At 31.8% G+C, this 22,255-nt stretch overlaps 1 protein-coding gene across 1 annotated transcript in view; it reads right to left on the bottom strand.

Annotated features, from left to right (window-relative positions):
* LOC132929720 (homeobox protein SIX6-like) overlaps positions 1-21,502 on the bottom strand; it is a 45,231-nt gene extending 23,729 nt beyond the window's left edge. Inside the window, exon 1 of the mRNA XM_060995251.1 lies at positions 20,106-21,502. Coding sequence (XP_060851234.1) covers positions 20,106-20,809 — 704 coding nt within the window. The 5' untranslated portion in view covers positions 20,810-21,502. The remainder of the gene's footprint in view (positions 1-20,105) is intronic.
* Positions 21,503-22,255: the final 753 nt, after the last annotated feature.

Here is a 22,255-nt window from a genome sequence, read left to right as displayed (position 1 = left end):
AATTTATTTAAACGTGTCTGTTGGGATTTTTCAAATATTATAACTGTTTAAAAGTTGTATACTTTTAATTGTATTATTTTGATACATCAAATCTTTACTTCATATTATTATTGTTTATAATCTAAATCTATATTAAAAAATGATGTAATTTAATGATTTGTATGATTTTAAATTTAAATTATCTATACTTTTACCCTGTAGAATGTAAGATGTTTATCATAATAAATAATAATGAAAATAATATAATATATAACGTGGAGGTATGCTGTATATGTGCATTGTGTATAGTACCACCGTATAGTCTTCTCGTAAAGCGATGGTTTCGGTTGCGCATGTAAAACACGATGGGAAAATGTATAATTGTTTTACGGCCGGAAAATTCAGAGATCATAGCTTTTATATAAATTTAGCTGTACCTAAAAGTATATATGAGAGACGATGACAATAAAAGAACTAAGAATGTATAAACGACTATGTATATTCGAATTTTCTTACATGCAAAGGGGGTGGGAGCACGCACGATGTTTCGCCATAGCAACGGGCCACGATCTTGCAGTGTATAGGCGCGCATCATCGTGGTCGTAAAAATTGATTTATAAAGATTTGAAAAGGATATAAAAAAAATGCCGTGCATATATTATAACTATATACACCACAGTGACAATTTCCTTTTCTTTGCACTCTGTGCAGCATGATGTATATATTTTATAAGACTGCAATAAGTGTCGTATTCTATGTCTAATAATATCCATTTGCACGAAGTTTGTTCGACATTTACGCACTACGCAGTGAAAACAAATTAAAAGGTATTTATTTTGATCCTTTTTTTCAATTTGTATTATTTATATTATTTAAATAAACAGGGTGATAATAATTGTACTATAAATCAGGCAATATCTTAGAAAATTCATTTTTTCAATTTTAAGAGCAGAGTATACCGATAAATGATAATCATAAAAAAATTAAAAAGTGTATGTTCTTAAATATTCAAAAATAATTAATTATATTCCTAGTATTTCCTGTATATCCTGTATATATAACGTCATGCTTAACGATCAATATAATTACCGCTTATACCTACATATACATATAATATAAGCATATTGGTTCTAATTTTTTGCTCATTCAATATTTATTATATCCCAGTATAATATTATATACACCATACTGTCCATACTGTATATAATAAAATATGAAAGTGTGTGATGATTTATAAAGAAATTGTTTAAGAATAAAACCGTTCAAATCCAAGTCATTGAAATCGATCTATATGAATTTCAATATTATACCTATATTAATATGAGCTAAATATATTTTTTAACACATTTAGTTTAATTTTGATAATTATATACTTGAAAAAAAGCATCAAATTTTGAACTAGTTATTATAATATATACAATAATGTTAATATCAATTTCGTTTACTTATATTTAACTTATAATTATATAGATATATAATTACGCCATTCTATAAATAATAAATATAATATAACTATCACTTTGAATATTTGAAAATTCTGGAATATTGCTGACTTTGAGACCTGAACGAGTGATTTTATAAGTCCAAAAGAGAAAAAATGTAGGACATGGATAAAAATAAGCTCTGTGAAGTTGGCCGCCCAATGTGAAAATTTTTCTAAATTTTGTCAATAATTTGTAAGTTATTTGTAAGTATTTGTAAGCACAAATTGGAAATTTGTAAGTTCAGCCGTTTTCAATTATCCACAAAAGTTTAAATCACGACTAATTTCCGTGAAACTTAGCCATTTCATCATTTCAAAGTTTTTGACTATGCCAAATTGTCATGCACAATTTATAAGTATTTGTAAGCACGAATTTAAAATTTGTAAGTCGTCAAATTATTGACTAAATTTGGAAAAAAAAATTGTCACATTGGGCAGCCAACTTCACGGAGTCATAAATATACTTATACTTCTATAGGGTATAGAATTTTTAAACGTACAAAAAAGTGCTTAGATAGGTACCTATAATAGATGAAATTCGTATAAATGATCGATTAAAACATTTAAAACCAACGACGGAGGAAAAGCACGACACACGAAATTTGCAGAAAGGCCCAAAATAAGAATTAAAACTACTTTAAAGCAGCCAGCGGGCATCAAAGGTGCCTGCCGCGGATAAGTAATAAGTGCACGTGTCGGTCACAGCGAGGGGCTTATAGTTTAAGGGCTTTTGATGTTTTCTTTAAAATTCTGACTGCAATATTATATAATATGCGCCCTGGTGGACTTTTAATGGGATTTTCATCGACACTATTTATTATTATTTAGTATCAAACTATTATATATACGAGTATATATATTATATGAATAATATAATATTTAAAACCTCATAAAACTATGTATTATGTATATAGTACTTAAACTTAATATAACACTATTATACTAGATTATTACACCTAAATTACAGAATGACAAGTTGTGGACCTTAGCTACACTAAACTTAAAATTAGCACCCCACTCACAGTTGATATGAATGTATTAGATTAATAATAAACTAAATAAACGAATTACAAGTGTCAGTATACATTCATAAATTCATAACAATTTAATACAATCGTTACTCAAACTTTAAAATTATGTCACATACGTATTACATGTATATTATTATGCATAATATAACATATACGTGTAATACTGCAGCATAATATATTAGTACCTATATGGGATAGGTACAGTATTTGAATGAAAGAATATTTAATTAAAATCAAGTAATGTATAAATCAATATAGTTAAAAAAATATTTACGGTGAATGCGTGGTGTACGAGTATCTACAACCCAGCATTAAGTAATATAGGTAGGTACTTGTAAATTACATAAAAAGTACTAAAAAGCACCCCTATACGAAGAGACTGATTCATGCGATTATTGACCTATGTGCACAAATCGACTAAATTTATAATGACGTCGTCGTTGCCGCTAAAAACCCGTCGACTTCTAGAGGGCAAAAGTCCAAACTCGATGTGATAATAATAATAAACACACATAATGCAGACGACGCTCAATTAAAATTTGACAGTGTCGTCTGTTTGACAAACACTTGAAACGGTGCGGCGGCCAAAATTATTTATACAATATATAATCAGTTCATCGTCGTCGTATATAGTCACTATCGCCGCCTTCGCACGTCGTCCCTGCAGTAATTTACTGCCAGTAAATGACTTGGCGCGACGGATTCGACGGGGAGTATAAGAGTGATAATATCCTCCTCATCGGCCGCCGTCGAGTGCAGGCCATTTGCCCATCCCGCCCACCGATCACCACCGTTTCCCCTGCCATCGTTCGGCAGTCGTGTGCAGTATAATAATACATTTTATTATCAACAATAAATATCGCATGGCGACAACGATAAATGATTATTATCAACGATATGTGATTTGTTTGCTATGCGTCTGCGTCCTTATAATCCTTGAATGGATTATAATAATATATAAAAGTGATGTATCCAGGAGAGGTTTCAAACTCTCCTTTCTCTCAATTATATTTATACGAAAAATAAATTTGTTGTACCTATTATACTTCACATTTTTTCCAGGCTCGTGTATTATCCGATATTTTTTATTAATATTTTATCATTTTCAAGTTTTTATGATACAAAGAAAAACGCACATATATTATGTACACATATAATTAGCAAAATATTATACTTCAGCTAAGACTCATCATAATAATTATGTATAATATTGTCTAATACAACTTACAAATGAAATAATAAAATTAATAAACCTACATCGTGACATACAGTACATACGAAAAATATAACATGGCATTATTGGTATTGATATTTATCGCATAATGTTAATAAAATACAGACACCCGTATGTACCTTTATACACTGCAGTTAAAACTTTCTATAACATAATATATAAACAATATCTTCAATAATGATAAATAAATACACACATATGATGTATAGAAACAAAATATTAAAAACCAAGACAATCTCGTTATATGTACGCGTTTACCTACAATTAATTACCATACAATAATTTGACGGATTTTCGAGCGTAGGCCGGTTTTAAACTAATCTCTTCTTATTCATCTATAAGTACGTCTTATAATATATTATATTATGTAAGTAGTCTAACATGATATTTTTAAACGATATAATCCCGATTAATGTAAATTGGCAAAAAAACGTCAATGGCGTACAACAAATATATATATAATATATACATTATATACATACATATTTATATTATATAAGCCTAGGCGAGTATTATATCCAACTCACACACGTATTGAGTATAGGTATTATATATGTATGTACAGCGTAAAAACATATATTGACCGCGCTAGGGGCCAAGGTATATAGATATATGCATGACAGACCACCACGAATGTGCGCCGTATGTCGGCTTAAACCAAACAGGTGTGTGTGTGTATTATAATCTGTAGATAAACGATACCGCGGTCCATGACGCAACGTTGAGCAAACCATGAATGAAAAAACGTATTATATTAAACGTATACACTTAGTTGGGTTGGATACGTGAAAGAGTATATACAAGAAAAAAAACTTAGGAAATGAGTTGTCGTCTACTTGGCGTAGGATAATAATATGCGGTGCACAAGCACGCGAGATGTTATAATATTATAGCGCACGGTCCACTAGTAATGGCAAACGACGGCGACCAGGGCAAAGACGACGTACCGCGATCGTCGGCCAATATAATATTGTATTATAATATCGTATAACAGAACGTGCGGCTAACCAACTATCGGCTATATATTATATACGTAAATTATTATTCATCTACCTATATACTATATAATATTACCTATAAATATATATACCTACATATATGTATATACCTATAAATTATAATATACTTACATAACATCACACAGACGTACACATAATACAATATATCGTTCGTCAACCATCGAGAGTCCCCACCCCCGTATTTCGACACGAGGGTTTTGTTGTCTTCCAAACGATAGATATGTTATAATATATATATATATACCTAAGTTTTTTTTGTTATCTTTGTAGATATATATATATATATAAAAAATACACGACGGTAGTGTATTATACCTACACACACATCTGCGATGCGCTCCGGTACAAAAGCTATATTATATTATATATGTAGGTATACCGCCGCGATGACCGCAAACCAGGTGGACCCGGTCCGACGAGAAGTGTGTGCGTCGTGTGTGTAACCCGAAACGCCGCCACCAGAAACTCATCCGTGCGGTGGCGGCTGCGAACTCCTCCACCGCGGGCTATTGTCAAGATGGCCCACAGCAGCAGTCAAACTGCCGCCGCCGAAACGGAAGTCTGCGGCGCCCACGATATGACAATCTCGTTGCAAAGATCGCGGTCGAAAAAATATATACCGCGTACAGGTATACAGTGGCGTAATTGGGTATAAGGAACTATAAATAGGAAGGGGGAATAATTTATATACATCAAAATAGAAATCATAACCTATAATTATTTATTTTTACACAAATTTTAAAACTCATTTTATGGCTTGGAAACAAATTTTGCGTACCCAGTATCGTTAAGTAATATTGAGTACATAAAAATAGTTCATAAAAAAAAAATGTTAGGTACCTACATAATTTTGTTTGAAAAAAATTATGTATAATAATCCTGTAAGAGTGTAAGTAATCATTATTCATAAAATAATATTTTTGGGTTATATTTGTAATCAAGATAATGTGATTACGATGATATACCTCAACATAAGACAAGAAAAACGTGAAATAAATGTATAGTTAAATAAGTATAATATACATATAGGTACGCGGGTACGCCTATATGCAATAAAATTTTGAAGAAAAAATGTTTTCATCATACAAATGCATGTTAAATAAATTGAATTCTTTCTTTATTTAGGAAGATTTAAAGATTTCTGCTGTATTTATATACTTGGAAGTTGGAGGAAAATTATATCTTTGCCTAAAATTACGCCACTTTGTAGGTAGTATCTACTAAAATCATACGTTTATTCCTTACACTGCGGTGGTTCTTCGTTGTCCGTTCGTAACTATTGGCGGTAGTATGTTTTTTTTAAATAATTTTTACGTATCAGTAATATTGTGTTTTATACATAATAAGTCCGCGTGACTTTTAGACGACAAACATTGGTGTATTGGGAAGGGTGTAGGGGTTATTTCAATTTTCTAGATGTTCAACGCGGCAACGTACGAAAAACTTTAATAGGTTTGCGAGTTTGAAAGAAATCAAAGGACTTGAGGAAACAATGGACTATGAGATTAGTAAATAAAGTTGTTGTTATTACTATCATTATTATTTGTTCATGCGGACGATACGCATTAAATTAATAATTTTTAAATTTTAAATTTTTAGGGAGCGACGTTACTTTAATTAATAAGCCCGCGATGTATAATACCATGGTATTATTGCAATTATACGTAATATATTACAAGATATACACAAACATGTATATGTGACTCTAATATTGCACATAATATTATTTATTAAATATATCCTGCACACTTTAGGGACCTATCAACTATCATATACATATTCCCGCGGTCCGTCATGCAATGAGTATTTTATAACCTATATATTTTATATATAGGGTATAATATAAACTATGAAATCTTGATAATATTGGACTGCAGCAGGCTGTCTATATCTACTCGTAGGAACACGGATTATTGTTGTCAGAGTGTAATGTGATAGCATACTACATCAACCCCTATAATATGGCTATATATTTATATATATTATACACACACGCACGTAAATAGTATTATATTATACTATTATAATGTGTGTGTGTGTCGTCGAACGAATCCACAACGGGTTTGGCACAGCGTGAAGGCGCGCTCCTCCGGTCGTCGGTCCTGGCTAATTACTGGCCGCCGACTACGACTGTATAATATACTTACATACATATTTGCCCATGTATTATTACACCCGCGGCCTCCAGCTGAGAGTGATTACACTCTTGCTATACGTATATATGACCTATACACGAGTACACTTGGAGAGTAGAATATGATATACATAATCTATATATATTATTCACCGATATAATATGCATAATAATAGTTCTGTCCAGGTGACGGACGACGCTGAGTGTTGAAATGTATACCGCCATCGCCGCCACCGACAACCATATCAATGGAACGGTGCACGAGAAAAATACCTACATAATATTATAAGTAAGTATATAACGTGACACGCCGCGGTCACGTGAAATATAATATATTATATTCGAGTACGTATATACATAATATATTAATATAATATTATGTGCTACTCAACTACTCTCGCGTTTACACAATTACACGACGATAGTATCACGCTGAATTTATATTTTACAGGAAGATTATAAACCTTTATAAAATAATATGTTATATGGCGCGTGATAATAGTATGCAATAAGTACCGCCTATATGCATACATGTATCGAAAGAGTTATCTGAAACAATCTGTGGTGATAATTTCGTTCGGGGAAACAGCGAAAACCCACACACGAATTGGTATCCCACAGAAGGTACTGGAAAATTTAATTTGGGGAGGAGCTCATAGCAACGCAGGTCTTTAAAAATGATAATACATTTCAATGAACGATTACTTCAGCTGGCAATGGGTGTAATAGAGTTCCACGAGTTCCGAATATATACACTGCTATAATATAATGCACATCATATTATACTTTTGGAGTTTTGGACCAACCATCATAAAAAGCATCATGAGCACTTAAAGTGCTATACATATATATTGAAAAAATATGCATGCAAGCTATCTATAGAACGTTTTTTTTATATATATTTCTATCCGGTTGTGGGGACGTGCTGCTGTCACTATTAAAACAACGTTTTCCTACATATATATATTTGTATTATACATACTTATATATAAATATGTGTACCACGGGATGACACCCGTCGCATATAGTACGCGTATAGGTTAAGCTAGCAGGTATACATATATACAATATACCACTCGTTCGCCCACCAACGACGAGGTCTGTCTATGCAACGGAGACACGACATAAACTCACCTACCTAAATATATATTATTGCTCACTTGGCCCCTTTTTAAGCTTTTCCGTGATAATATTATACATATAAGTATTAAATATATACTATACATAGCGTGTATATATATATATAAACATTTTGACGTAAGACGTAACACATCTGTCATGGGCGACGACAACGCGTCACTGCAAAGTCGACTGCGAGTATATTTTTATACATCGTGGGCGTTCATCAATTAAAAATTTAAAAGGCACTAAAAAGTGACATTTTTTTTTCATATATACTTGAGTTTTTGCATATTGCTGAACACTGCACCCGTAGTGTTTCGTTCAAAATATTATACTATTATAGTCTTAAAAATCGCACTAAGAAACGATAACTTGATTAAAAACAAAATTGTTATAGGTATTCATTTCAAAAATACCTGATTTTCGCCTTGCCGTAATATGATTTAGAAAAAGAGACATAATATTATTGTCGGTGCCTTTGAATACCTGAACAAACCGTGGCGTATAGGTACTTGCAACGACGAGATGGCGGATAGAAGGGTACGTATCATGATGTTTACTCCTCTATCATAACCCTTTTGGGGCGACGAACATATGGGTAGGTATATTATTATTTTACTGCGACTACCGCAAGTGATGTTACCAAGAAATCGAGGTCATTTCGATAATATAATAATATTATTATTATCGTCATTGCGACACGACACGCCGGTTAATGATATATAATATAATATTATATTATAATGTATAGATGAGCGCGCGCTCGCGCGTATAGGGTTACGACGACTTTACGGCGGCGGCGTACCGCCCGAGACACAAAGCCAACCGGTTTTTTTTTTCAGCGAACGCGCGCTGGGATCAATAATACCGTTGCGTTGCCGTGTATCGCCCGCGCCGCCGTGCGTCGAACACACGGCATAATATAATATAATATTATATTATATTATAATGGAAAACCCGAATCAATGAGCCGTGTAAACGAGATAGACTTGTTGCGTGCGCGCGGTGCTGGTCGTAACCGGATACCCGGTCCGCGGCGGCGACATCGTCGGCGATACGATGCGACAACGTAGGTACCTATACCTACCTATTACCTATAGTACATATTATATTATATAGTTGGCCCATATGTGCTATACACGTTCGCTTGTCGTCGATACACGCTATAATATACAAGTTGATTCGCCATAGTATGCTTAATTCCCTTTTTTCCTTAAATAATAAATTTATTCAAATTATGATTTTTAGAATTTTTAAATACACTCAATCCATATTTTCAACTACTTGGGTTTTCTTGTATACCTACTATACTCAAGAAGTGTTCTGTGGCGATACAAACTACTGTTTTTCAAATTAGAACCCCTCTCATTTCTACTAGTTATACACGGTATACCTACGTTTGTTTATTTTGAAAATGTTAATCTACCTACCTAATTCATAATTAAAACATATACCTATAATTTCTTAATTATTAAAACGCTTATATTACAAGAATAATAGTCTTTAAAAATTGATTTACAAAAAATTGATATAGAATATTTGATACTCTATAGTAAATATCATGGATTATTTTTACAAATTATAAAATAATGTTGATGAATTAATAATAGTTAGTAAAATTTAAATTTACCATAGCACCCATATCTTTCTAACCTATTATTACCATGAACTTATCATGTTATTCTTAGTTTACAAAGTTAAATAACTCGTTCGAATTTTAATTTCACATATGTACTAAATAATTTACTATAAATAAAGGAGGTTTTTATTTTAAAAACAGAAGTTTACATATTATATCAATTTCAAAAGAACATTTCATTAGTAATACAAAAAGTTTCAAAAATTTGAAAGTATGATCTTTAAGTATACCTATTTAAAAATTCTAAAAATAAAATTTAAAATAACTTAATTTTGAAGAAAAAAAATATGGTAGGTAAGCATGCTTGGTGAATTATACTAAACATATATTATATTATTATGACGGCAAAACATACACAATTTATATTATTTATCATTAATCGTTATTATATTATTATTATTATCGCGCGTTAAAGACCGACTGAGAGGCGAGAGCAATCGATAGACTCACCGCCGCCGCCGGCGTAACCGTATACCTACCAGGCTGCTGCTGCAGCAGCCGTTTTGCACGCGCGCAAAATTCCGGAATTAATTCGACAAAATGGTTGCGCAATATTATTTACAACGTTCTCGATTATTATTATACTCCGAACATTGGCACTTAGCAGATCACTGTTCGAACGATGCAATAATAAATAATAATAAACGCGTCGCGCGTGGCGAACTTTTTTTCTGCATCGAGTTCGTCGGTCCGGTTTGTCATTTTACATTTGAGATGACAGGCTTGCGCAATTTAGTTTTTGTTTGTCTTCCTTTAAGCGGATGTACAAATAATATTATATTATTTATATTTATACAATCTACAGATCGCTGACTAGCCCAATGACATCTATATAATATGATAATATATAATTGATGATCCATACATTTATTTGATTAATGCACTACTCCAATTTGTCCATATTTATGTTTATTGCATACTATTAAAACTGGTATATAAAGTAAAGAAACTACAACAATATCGCATTCGTCCCTGTATCTCACAACATAATAGCGTTATTTCTACCTCATCATAACGATAATTTACTAACGTTAAGACTAAATGGACGTCGCAAAGGAATAATATTACGCAGTGTAAGTATACCTATAGGTATTTAAATAGGCGTATATAGCTATATATATATATAATATATTATATATTACGACGACCGCGAACATATTAAGCCATATTTCCATATTTTTACATTGTACATCATCAGCATAATATTATTATATTATATTTTATTACATAATTAATCCTGAGCTATGCGAGATTCTAAACTTCTCCGCGGCACGTGTAGTTTTTGTATTTTTGATTTTTGTGCGGGAGCGGCATATATTATAATAGCTATAGTATACGCGCATATATTAATGAATAAACAAGTTTATGTAGATTTTTGTGTAATATTATACTTCGGTACAGATTAAATGAGTGTATATGTTTATTGTACGCCGCACTGCTTTCAGAGATATTGATACGTATATAGTATATAAAAATACTGACCGCGTATATTATGATTATTATTATACGCTTAAAGTAGTTGAGAATATAAATTATATTTTTAAATTTAATAATACATCAAACCATATTATACGCAGTCCAAACCGGATGGACAGAAAGGGATGTTAAACGTACCTATTAGGTATGTAGTTTTTTATTATTCATAAAATATATGATGTGTTTTTCCCATTTTCTGCCACCTAAGTTTTATACCTACATAATATAATATAATATATTTTTATATATTTATATTTATGAACTTTTTTCATTAGCGATAATAAAAAATTAACACACAATAACTATTGACTATAGTGGAGATTGAAAGTATATAAGTTATGTGGGAATTTAGTAAATTATAAGATCGAGTGAAATCTACAACTCTTAAGACTTAAAAATGAATATCACACAAAATTTACATTTCTGAATATATAATAATATTGTATTATCTATATATTTATCTGTCGAAATTCGTCTTAATCATGTATGATCCTATATAAATTAAATGTATTCTAAATTTAATATTTTAACTGAATTTTATTAAAAATTTAAGTATTCCAAAGTTTTCACGGTATACATTTTTGCTTATAATATAATAAAACCTTTACCTATCGCCGGGCTTGAAATAAATAAAATCACTTAAGTACTCGAAGTTATTGCGTGGCTTTTTTTTTAACATTTGAACATTATATGTTTTATTTTCAAATTCAAAATACTTTTAACTTATATTTTACGTATATCTTATATACCAACAACAAGGATAAAATATTTTATAAGATTAGATACATTTGTATTTTATTCAAATCAAATATATGAAACAAATATAAATTTGCCGAATCGAGTTTATCTTTAAGTATATATACCATCACTGGCGTCACCTATATAGTATACGAGTATATACGCGCCTAATAAAACTTGTTCGATATGATCAGTAACATTTAAGTATATAATTATCGTGTCGGCAGCAATATAAATTTATATATTATACTCAATATAATATTAAATTTCGTAATGATTTTGACAATAGAAACTAGGCGTCATAAGGCGTTTAAGGTTTAACTGCAGGATAATTTTCTGTATATACCTATATGATAATATAATATGATTTAATATAACAATGAATAATAATGCCTATAATATTGTATAATATAATATCGTTGACATTATAAAAGGGTTAATATGTATAATATTATATAGTTACACAAGGGTATAGGGTATATATATATAATACATATTGTATATGTACTTCTATATATACATTATATTGAATTGTTATTTTTTGATCTAATCGCATTTTCTGATCGAATTTTTTTCGCAGTACGCATTATATACATGGATATTATATACTATATTATGTACTTCGTATATACAGCGCATACACACACTAAAACATATTATATGTATATTGTATACCACATGTCGATGTAAACGAGAGGGTATACCTTTATCTAATATATATATAATATTATATAAATGTGTGTGTGTATGCATGCGTCCGGATTATACGTATTATTATTATTATTATGTATAGGTAGGTACTGCGTACACACGCGTAGTAAAATAATATAAATATATATAATATGAATATATACGTGTTCACGTGTTATTTTTGATAATGGTCGCAGAATTTGACACCCGAAGGCAGCTGCTACTGTTGTACCACCGTTTGATCTGTCGTGATAACGCGCGCGCGCACGGACAATGGCCTAGGCAAAAATTACAGGGTATACACGCGTATCTATATAGAACAAGATCGAGTAACGCACAGCGTGCGTTTGTCTGCAGCACCTAAATGATATACATTATTATAGGCATATACGGTGTATACATGGGATTTTTCGATTAAATATACACTACGCACGTTTACGGCTATATGTATATTATACATATATAGATTTAAGATGTACCTACTTGTTATACTATAATACATTTATAGAAATCTACACGGATATACCTATATATTATACTTATATTACATATTATATATATGTGTATTATATAGGTACAAACTAAAATGCGATTCTTTTGTCACAGAACATTTGATATTCTTAAATAATATTTAATGATATATGCTCACGTGTATCATTGTAGTAACTATAATTATAATAACTAATAAGGAATTTATACATTATTACACCTACTATAAAATAACGCGGTTCGCTCTAACTGCCAGGTTTGATTATATAATTAAGTTACCTATAGTTATCATATATTATTATATTAATATAAATATAGGTATATAATATATATATATATATATATATTCCATGTACAATAAAGTATGTTATATGTACACTGATACCTACATAATATACATATCCTATCTATAATCATATCGTATTCGCGATATACTCGTTTTTTTAGGTATCACATCTCGCGTGATTCGTCTATCTATATATATAATATAGCAGATTCGTTTTTGTTTTATTATTATTTTTTTTTTCCAAAAATACTGCCCAAAATTATTATTATTATTATTTTTATATCACGTGTAGAGAAGACGATCGTCCAAATAAATACATTCTATACGCGCGTGAAATCAATATAGGTTCAGAAGTAACAGTGGTGGCAGCGGCGGCACTGCGTCACGCGTATATATGGTGGGGTATACACATATAAGTTATATATATGTATAAAACAAAAGGTGGCGTATATGCACACATGACACACACACTCGCATAATAATAATAATATATTATGGTATTGAATGTCATCATCGTTGGCATATAAAAGTGGTATACACGATTCTCACGGTCGTCATTCGTCAAAAATGTGTCCTCTTTTGGCCGCCTTCTGTTTGTTTTTCGTCGTGGTGTAGGTCCATCGTCGTATACACATTATACACACAAACATAATATATATATATTTTGTGTTGTACAGTATATAATATTATTAAACACAGACAACAACCATCAACAAAAATATTATACTAGAATATAGGTACCTACACTGCAGCGGGAGCTAGCAAGAGGTATAGTTATACATACATCATTGCCCGCGTGAATGTATACATGTACCTATGTCCTACTTACATATATATAATATATATATATACACGTTTTCCTCCCAAATTCACGTGGGTAAACAACTCACTCGTAAATGTACTTATATATATACCTAAATATACTTACACGTTATTATATATAAGTGTATACGGTAATAATATACACGAGAAGAAAGCTTTTATGGTGTTTTGAATTTTATATTTCAAACACGACAATATATTATAGATGTATGTGTATATATTATAGGAACAGTCTACATAATATGTAAAGTGTACCTACCTACTGGTGCACCCATGAAAACAGTTTTAAAGCTTTCCAATCATATACATATACTACTGCAGTATATATATAACCACTATATAGTATATATATATAGGTATTAGGTAATATATAAAATGTGCCTACATTATACACTACACACTATGTAATAATTATAAATATATTTATATATATAATATATTACACTTAATTACTAATAATTATAGAGAAGACATAAATTTGCTATTTTATCAATATGATCATAAAAATAAAAAACGACGAAAAGTTTATGTTTTGGTACAACTTATTATAACAACGAAAAACATCAATTTAAATTAAAAATAACATACTTGCGTGTTTTATATAATATAATAGTATAGAGAATATGATATATGTGTGTGTGTGTGTATATTATTTTGCGGTTTACACGCGAAATTTTAAAATTCGATAGCGTAGTATAAACGTATAAATATAAATAATATAATGTAAATTTAAGTATATAAGCAAGTACCTATATATTATGCGCAAATACCGCTGTTATTATTATATCAGTTTATATATATGTGTATATGTACATATATATTCAAGTATTTAACCCAAATATATTTTGTCATTTAGAGATTAATATTAGGTTGGTACATTTATACCTATAAAAGTATAAACATAATATAATCTTACGCGCGTTTATAGCATCTGAAATGAATGGAGCAATAATATAATATACTGCAATGTAATAACAAGAGCACGCGCGCACACATTTAAAGTCATTTGAGACTCGTGACGATCGTAAATCACATGAACGTTATGTATTATAAATTATAATATATATGTACCTACACGTCTAATCGTGCAGCGTACGTATAGTATACCTACAGATAATAGGCATATACAAGAGCGTTAACAACTACAGTAGTCAACAGCCATATATATATCGATTTTACAACACGTGTCTTTTAATATAGAATACATCGATATTATCATTATATATATATTATGTATTATTTGAATTTTGTATACACCTTTACATACACTCCGACTAGCTATATAAAGAAGTACCTACTGGATCGTTACGGTCATCCGTTGTGATCTATGAGAACGTTATTATGATATTACACGTATATATTATAAACATGTATATAATATAAATATGATGAAAAGGCGTATTTTATTGGTGATTTTGATAGACAATTCTAAAATGTATATTGTGAATAAAATATTTATATTAGTGAAAAAAAATGAGTAGAAATAATAATAAAAAATAATAATAATAATCACAATTCGTAGTCATTATGTATTATATGTCACGAGAAACGTGATGTATTACAATGCCATTTTTACCTTGCAAAATTCACAATAAAGTAAAAATTAAACGTCTAAAGAGTTTAACAATATAAATATAACATTTTTTAACAAAACGTGATTTGATGGTATTTATGTATAATTATATCCTGTCCTATCTAGCTAGTATATCCACTATATATTAATCGTCAAGAACGAAAAACGAAACAGTAGCCCTACGATTGCTTGTACGTGTTACGTGTATTCCTTGAATAAATTATAGATATGTATATATTATACATAATAGTCTCATCTCTTCACGTTTCTCCGAACGACGACAGTTTAAATCATATATACTTTGTCGCGTCGTTGGAAAATTAATTATATTTCATGCATTATTACTATACTATTATTATTATTGTTAAATACATATATACTGTACTACGTACAAGCCGAATGAATAGACGTATATGTCACTGTGCGTATATTATTAATATAATTTATAATATATTGAGTGATGAACGAGATATCCGTAGAAACTACGCATTATAGGGTGCGATATGTCAAAGATTATAGGTAAAACTACGTGTGCACGCGCGTCAGTTATTTGCACCCACTCTGTTTATCTATATTATAATATGTATAGGTTCCCTTCGCTCGGTTAAACCGACTTGTATTATATTTCATATGCCGGCCGTGGCCTGTGATACGTGGAGCAGATATCATCTAAACAAACGATCAGGATTTATAGATGTTACAATAAATGTTATTTTAAAAATAAAAATATTAAAAACTTTCCCCATATACCTATCACCATTCCAATTTTGGCTGTAGACACTAATAGCTGCGCCCATCAAATGATTTTTACGAATTAAAGTAGGTATAAAAATAATACTCTCAAAAATTAGGTTATATATAATAATGAATATTATACAAAAATGACAAATATTAAAATATACAAGTCCATGCATCGAATGCCTCGGTAAAATTATATGATAGATATATTATATGTACATATTATGTATATAATATACACGAGCACATTACACATGATATATAATTATTATTTATATTGGTAGATAGTATAAATAACTATATTCTTGTAAGGTAAAATGTGGTGTGTCAATTAACGAAAGCGCTTATTTTCGGTCGGTGCTCGCGTAACAGGTTCGATGTAATTTGTACATGTCAGTCGTTCAATCCTCCCTGGTATATGCAAGATTTTATTATGTAATATTATTATTATATGTGGTATTGCAATGTTCAATAATATAATACCTATACGAATTGAGTAGTCGATAATGAAACACACACGATTTATACATAATATAGTCAGTAACATTATTAATTGAGAGATAATTAATACATATATATGTGCACCTACAACATATATATATATTATAGTCGTGTATGACTTGGTAGTTTTTACACTCAATCATTGTGTGTGTGGTAACTACATTATTACATATATATTTATATATTATACTATTATAGTATTTACTATAGTTGTATAGTAGTTATATTATTAAATATTGTACACTGCATAGTGCATATAGGTATAATAGGTATATAGGTAGGTCGCATATACGAGAACAGCTCGAGTCAATAACTACGGGAAATCGGATAAAATATGTCAAAATAACGGACGTCTACTTAGACGATTGGTGATGTAGCTAGTAGGTATAATATGTACCTACGTCAGTAAATTATTCATTTATACCTGCAACACTAACGCTATAGGTTTTTATATTATCATTTACATTGTATAGTAGGTACTTGCGATAGTCGATTACAATAATATTACGCGTACATAATATACTCGTATTACTGGAGCTGGTGATATAATATTAATTTATATAATATTATTATTAGTTTATCTTACGTTCTTACATTACATAATATGTTTTAGTAAAGCACTATTGCATATATTTTGTAGGATGATGTATGGATAATGATAAGAGCCCACAGCTAGGGCTCACATCACTTTATTTCTTTTTAGATTAAATTTTAACCTTGATAAAAAAATTATATTTATCACGTTATAAATATTATTATGTAGAATTGAGAATTAAATATTTTTAATAAAAGTTAAGTTATACTTATTTATTATAAAATAGGAATATCGCTCTATAGCCAACACCCTTCTCAAAAAAAAAAAAAGAATATTTAATGAAGTCAAATGTCAAATGTCTAGCTATATTAGAATTATCAATGTTATTATTAATATATAGTTTGACGTGCTACGTCAAGACTTCGAGTCTTACCTACTCGCCCTCTTTACTTGTAAATCTACGGTGAAAACGCGCTATAATATTTCGATAAGTATTTATATTTATTAATTCGAGCAACAATGACTAAGAATATTGTGTTTAAAATATATAAAATGATATACAGCACATTCGATTCCTGCAAATACGACGAATATTCTTTTTGTACATACCTATACTATAATATAAACTCTCGTAATATTAATCTATCATATCCCATAATATTGAATGTACCACCATCACCTGCCTTCGCTGCACTCATTCTTAAAAAAAAACTTCGCATTCGTTCATAAAAATAAAAACCAGTTTATTTTTCTTATTTATTATGTTTGGTTAATCTTTTAACGTGACTGTCGTATATATAATGTAAATATACAATGAATATTTAATATATAATATACATATAAATAGAGATGGAATATTATTAAATATATGTATAGGTATTATGCCTTATGGGTATTGGGTATACATAAAAATAAAGCTAAATATATATTATATAGCATCTAAATATTCTAAATAATAAAACTGCAGATATAAATATTAAATACACTATTAATTATATAGTAAATATATCTATAAATTTAAATTCCAAAAAACATTAATAGAGACATATAATATATATGTATATCGTTATATTCGTTATAAATATAACCAAATATTTTAATACTTATATATTGTTCTAATTTCTTTAATACCAGCTATATATATACCTATATATGCATCGAAAAATAATGTGCATTTCGTAATATATATATATATATTTTTTTTACTGTTTAATATAATTATGGTTATGTAAATATGTTGTATAGACGAATAGTTTAATGCATAATATTTTAATATGAAATTTTATACTTTTAAAATGGATATCATAATTTTATGATATAGTTTGCAGAATAGTCAAATATGTTTTGCATTATTATCTACCTATATATGTTATATGTACTTATAACTGTTATAATTTTTATTCAATAACGTGCAGTTTTTACATAAATCTGTCTAAAGTATAAAAATGATTACAGTTAAAAAATATATATTATTTTAAATTTTAAATAACTATATTTTATTATATATACGTAGTTAAAACGAATAAAACAACACATAAAATACCATAATATCATATATATATATATGTATAGGTATATTTAAAATCAATTACATTTAATGCAAAATGAATTGGTCCAAATATGTTAATCAAAAAAATATTATTATAAATAGATACTATATAATAATACTGTTATTCTATCAAAAAACTGTTGTTTAATTCGAATTTTAAATGTCATGTTAAAGAACAAAAACAACAACAATTTAATAATTCATCGAATAAGATTTTCGGAAAATTGTAAAGACGAATATATATATGTTTATTGATGTTTAATATAATTATTAAATTTTGTATAATGTTAAATGTTTTATAACATAAAGAATCATTATTATTATTATTATGAAAAAAAAATATTTTTTTTATCGGTGAATATGATTTGCTGTCGAATATTCAATAATAATTAATAACTATAATAATTATTATATATTATTATAAAATAGATGTATAAAGAATCAAAAACTATATAGAGTACCTATTTTTACAATTTTATAAAAATTATTTTACCTAATTTACGTATAGGCCTATTATACGATAATACTATTAACTACCTACAGTTAAGTATTAGATACCTATATTTATATTATTGTTGGTAACTATAGGTAACTTATATACATCGCATTAAATATGTTATTTATATTAAGTCGTTTTATAATAAAAAGGAATATGGTAATTATATTATTATAATACTTTTATAATTTATCAGTATTTTATATACAATATTTATGTTGTCGAATTTTAATAACCTACACCTACATAATATAATTTTCAATAGATAATTTTCCGAGCGCAGTGTGTAAATATTAAAACACATATCGCTATAGGTAATATAATAATAATATAGCCATACGAACATGGCTTATTTTTTACCTATCTATCTAATAACCCACGATGCAACGAGCGTAGTTTTAAAGAATAAATTGTATAATATATATTATATGCGTAGTTGTCGCAACACAACATATAGGTAACTGTGATTATATGGTATATCGCGGAACGGTTCATATTTATTGTTGTATACCGATATATATATACGGTATAGTATTATGAATATTATTAGTGCAAAAAAAAAATGACTTACCTGTTTTTGGCGGCCGCAGCCCTGTCGCGTTGCCTGCGGTTCTTGAACCAATTGCCCACCTGTGTGGGCGTCAGTCCGGTAGCCTGGGCCAGTTCCTTCTTCTTGGTGGGATTGGGGTACGGGTCCTGGAGGTACCATTCGCGGAGCAGGCTTCGGGTGCGCTCTTTGAAGCAGTGGGTCTTCTGCTCGCCGTCCCATATGGTCCGAGGTAGCGGGAACTTCTTGCGGACGCGGTACTTGTCAACCGGACCCAGCGGCCGGCCGCGCAGCTTCTCGGCCTCCTGGTAATGGGCCTCCAGCCACATGGCCTGCAGCTTGCCGTGCGAGTCCTTGGTGAACTTGTGGTGTTCGAGTATGGTGTACATGTCGCGGTAGTTGCCGCTGTGGAACGACACGATGGCCCGGGCCCGGAGCACGGCCTCGCTCTTGTTCAGCTCGACGATGTTGGGATGGGCGACGGGCAGCGACCACAGGAACCGGGCCAGCCGCTCGATGTCACCGCTCTCCTCGAGCGTCTCGCACACGCTGGCCACCTGCGACACGCTGAAGTTTAGCATGGGCAACCCGAACATGGGGTTGGGAACCATGGGTGGCATGGGCGCGAGCCGCGTGGCCAGCGGGGTCACGGGGCTGCTGATCGGGCTCACCGGCGATCCCCGGCCCGACGACGAGTCGGTGGGCGTCGAAGATATGCCCAGTGCCATCGCTCTACATGCCACGCGCCAGCCACGGAACCGACGGAATATTGTGCGGATGAGCCGCCGCGGTGGTGGTGATTACGCAGCGGCGGTGTACTGTAGCTGCAGCACACGACGACGACGACGACGCGTAAGATGAAATATTATTACACGGCGAACGTAGAATTTCCAGTGTCGAAAACGCGAATCGCAAACGTACGAGTATATAATAATATATATGTCGACGGTTATAAATATTGTAAATATTATTATACGGTTAAACGCGATCGGAACGTGTATACGCAGATTCGACGCGACAAAAATAATATAATATTATGATAACCGCTGCAGTAGGTATACTATTATAACGTAACGCGTACGATAATGATTACGGCGGCGAACTAGGCGTACAAGTATTATGGTACAGCGCGCGGACGGGTAGGCATATAATAATGTGATACAGTGGACTGTATTATACCTACAACGACGGACGTAGTGCGGTCGTCGCGGCGACGTACGTGTAGACTGTATACGGCCGAGCGGCGGTGTGTATGATACGATACGATACGATACGTACGTGCGTGCGTGCGTGCGTGCGTGCGTGCGCGTGGATGCGTGCGCGCGCGTGTGTCGTCGGTCCGGGGGGATATCGTTTGCGTCAGATCATCGGAATATCGTTGACCGGCCGAATACTACTGGTGCGCGTCAGTGGCGGCGGCGGCGGCGGCAGGGCGAGAGAGCGAGTGAGTGAGAGGTTTCGCCCGCCCGCCGGCCCCCCACTACACCGTCCTGCGGCGGCGGCGGTGACGCCTCCTCCCGTTCGCGCTCGCGATCCCGTTCCGACTCAAACTTCCGTTCCCGCTCCCGCACCCGCCCTTCGTCGTCGCCCCGCCCATGATTAGCCGCCCGTCGCCATGGCCACGGCCAATCCGGCACGGGCGTATCCCGTACAGCCCCGTATAGGTTACAGCGGCGGCGGACGGCTCGGTGCAGTGATTGATACACTCGGGTGGGGATTTCCACAAACAAAAACCGTGTTCGGTAGCGCTCAACCACACCTATATTATATTATATTCTATACACCGTGGCCGTCGTCTGCGTTCGGTCCGCGGCCGCCGCGACGACGCGCACACGCGCAACGCCAACTGCTCTACAGACGTCAATCGCCGCCGCGTGTAACAATATATTATTATATTATTGTAATAACATTATATATATATAAATAATATAATATGTTTCATTTTTATTACATTATTTTCGCGGACGCGTCTATACCCTTTATTATGTATATATATATATATACTATGAAATGTGTGTACCTATCTATAGAGTATGTAGAGATACTCGTCCGAACAGTCCGAAAAAAATTATTCGCATCAATGTAAAAAAATCCCATCCCTACGGACTGGAGCAGCAGCAACAGCTGCAGTGTCGTAAGTGCGCCGGTATAGAGTGCGCAAGGTACCTATTTAA

This window comes from Rhopalosiphum padi, chromosome 4, assembly GCF_020882245.1.
Source record: "Rhopalosiphum padi isolate XX-2018 chromosome 4, ASM2088224v1, whole genome shotgun sequence".
Taxonomy (NCBI): Eukaryota; Metazoa; Arthropoda; class Insecta; order Hemiptera; family Aphididae; genus Rhopalosiphum; species Rhopalosiphum padi.
This window is presented reverse-complemented; position numbering and strand designations above follow the sequence as displayed.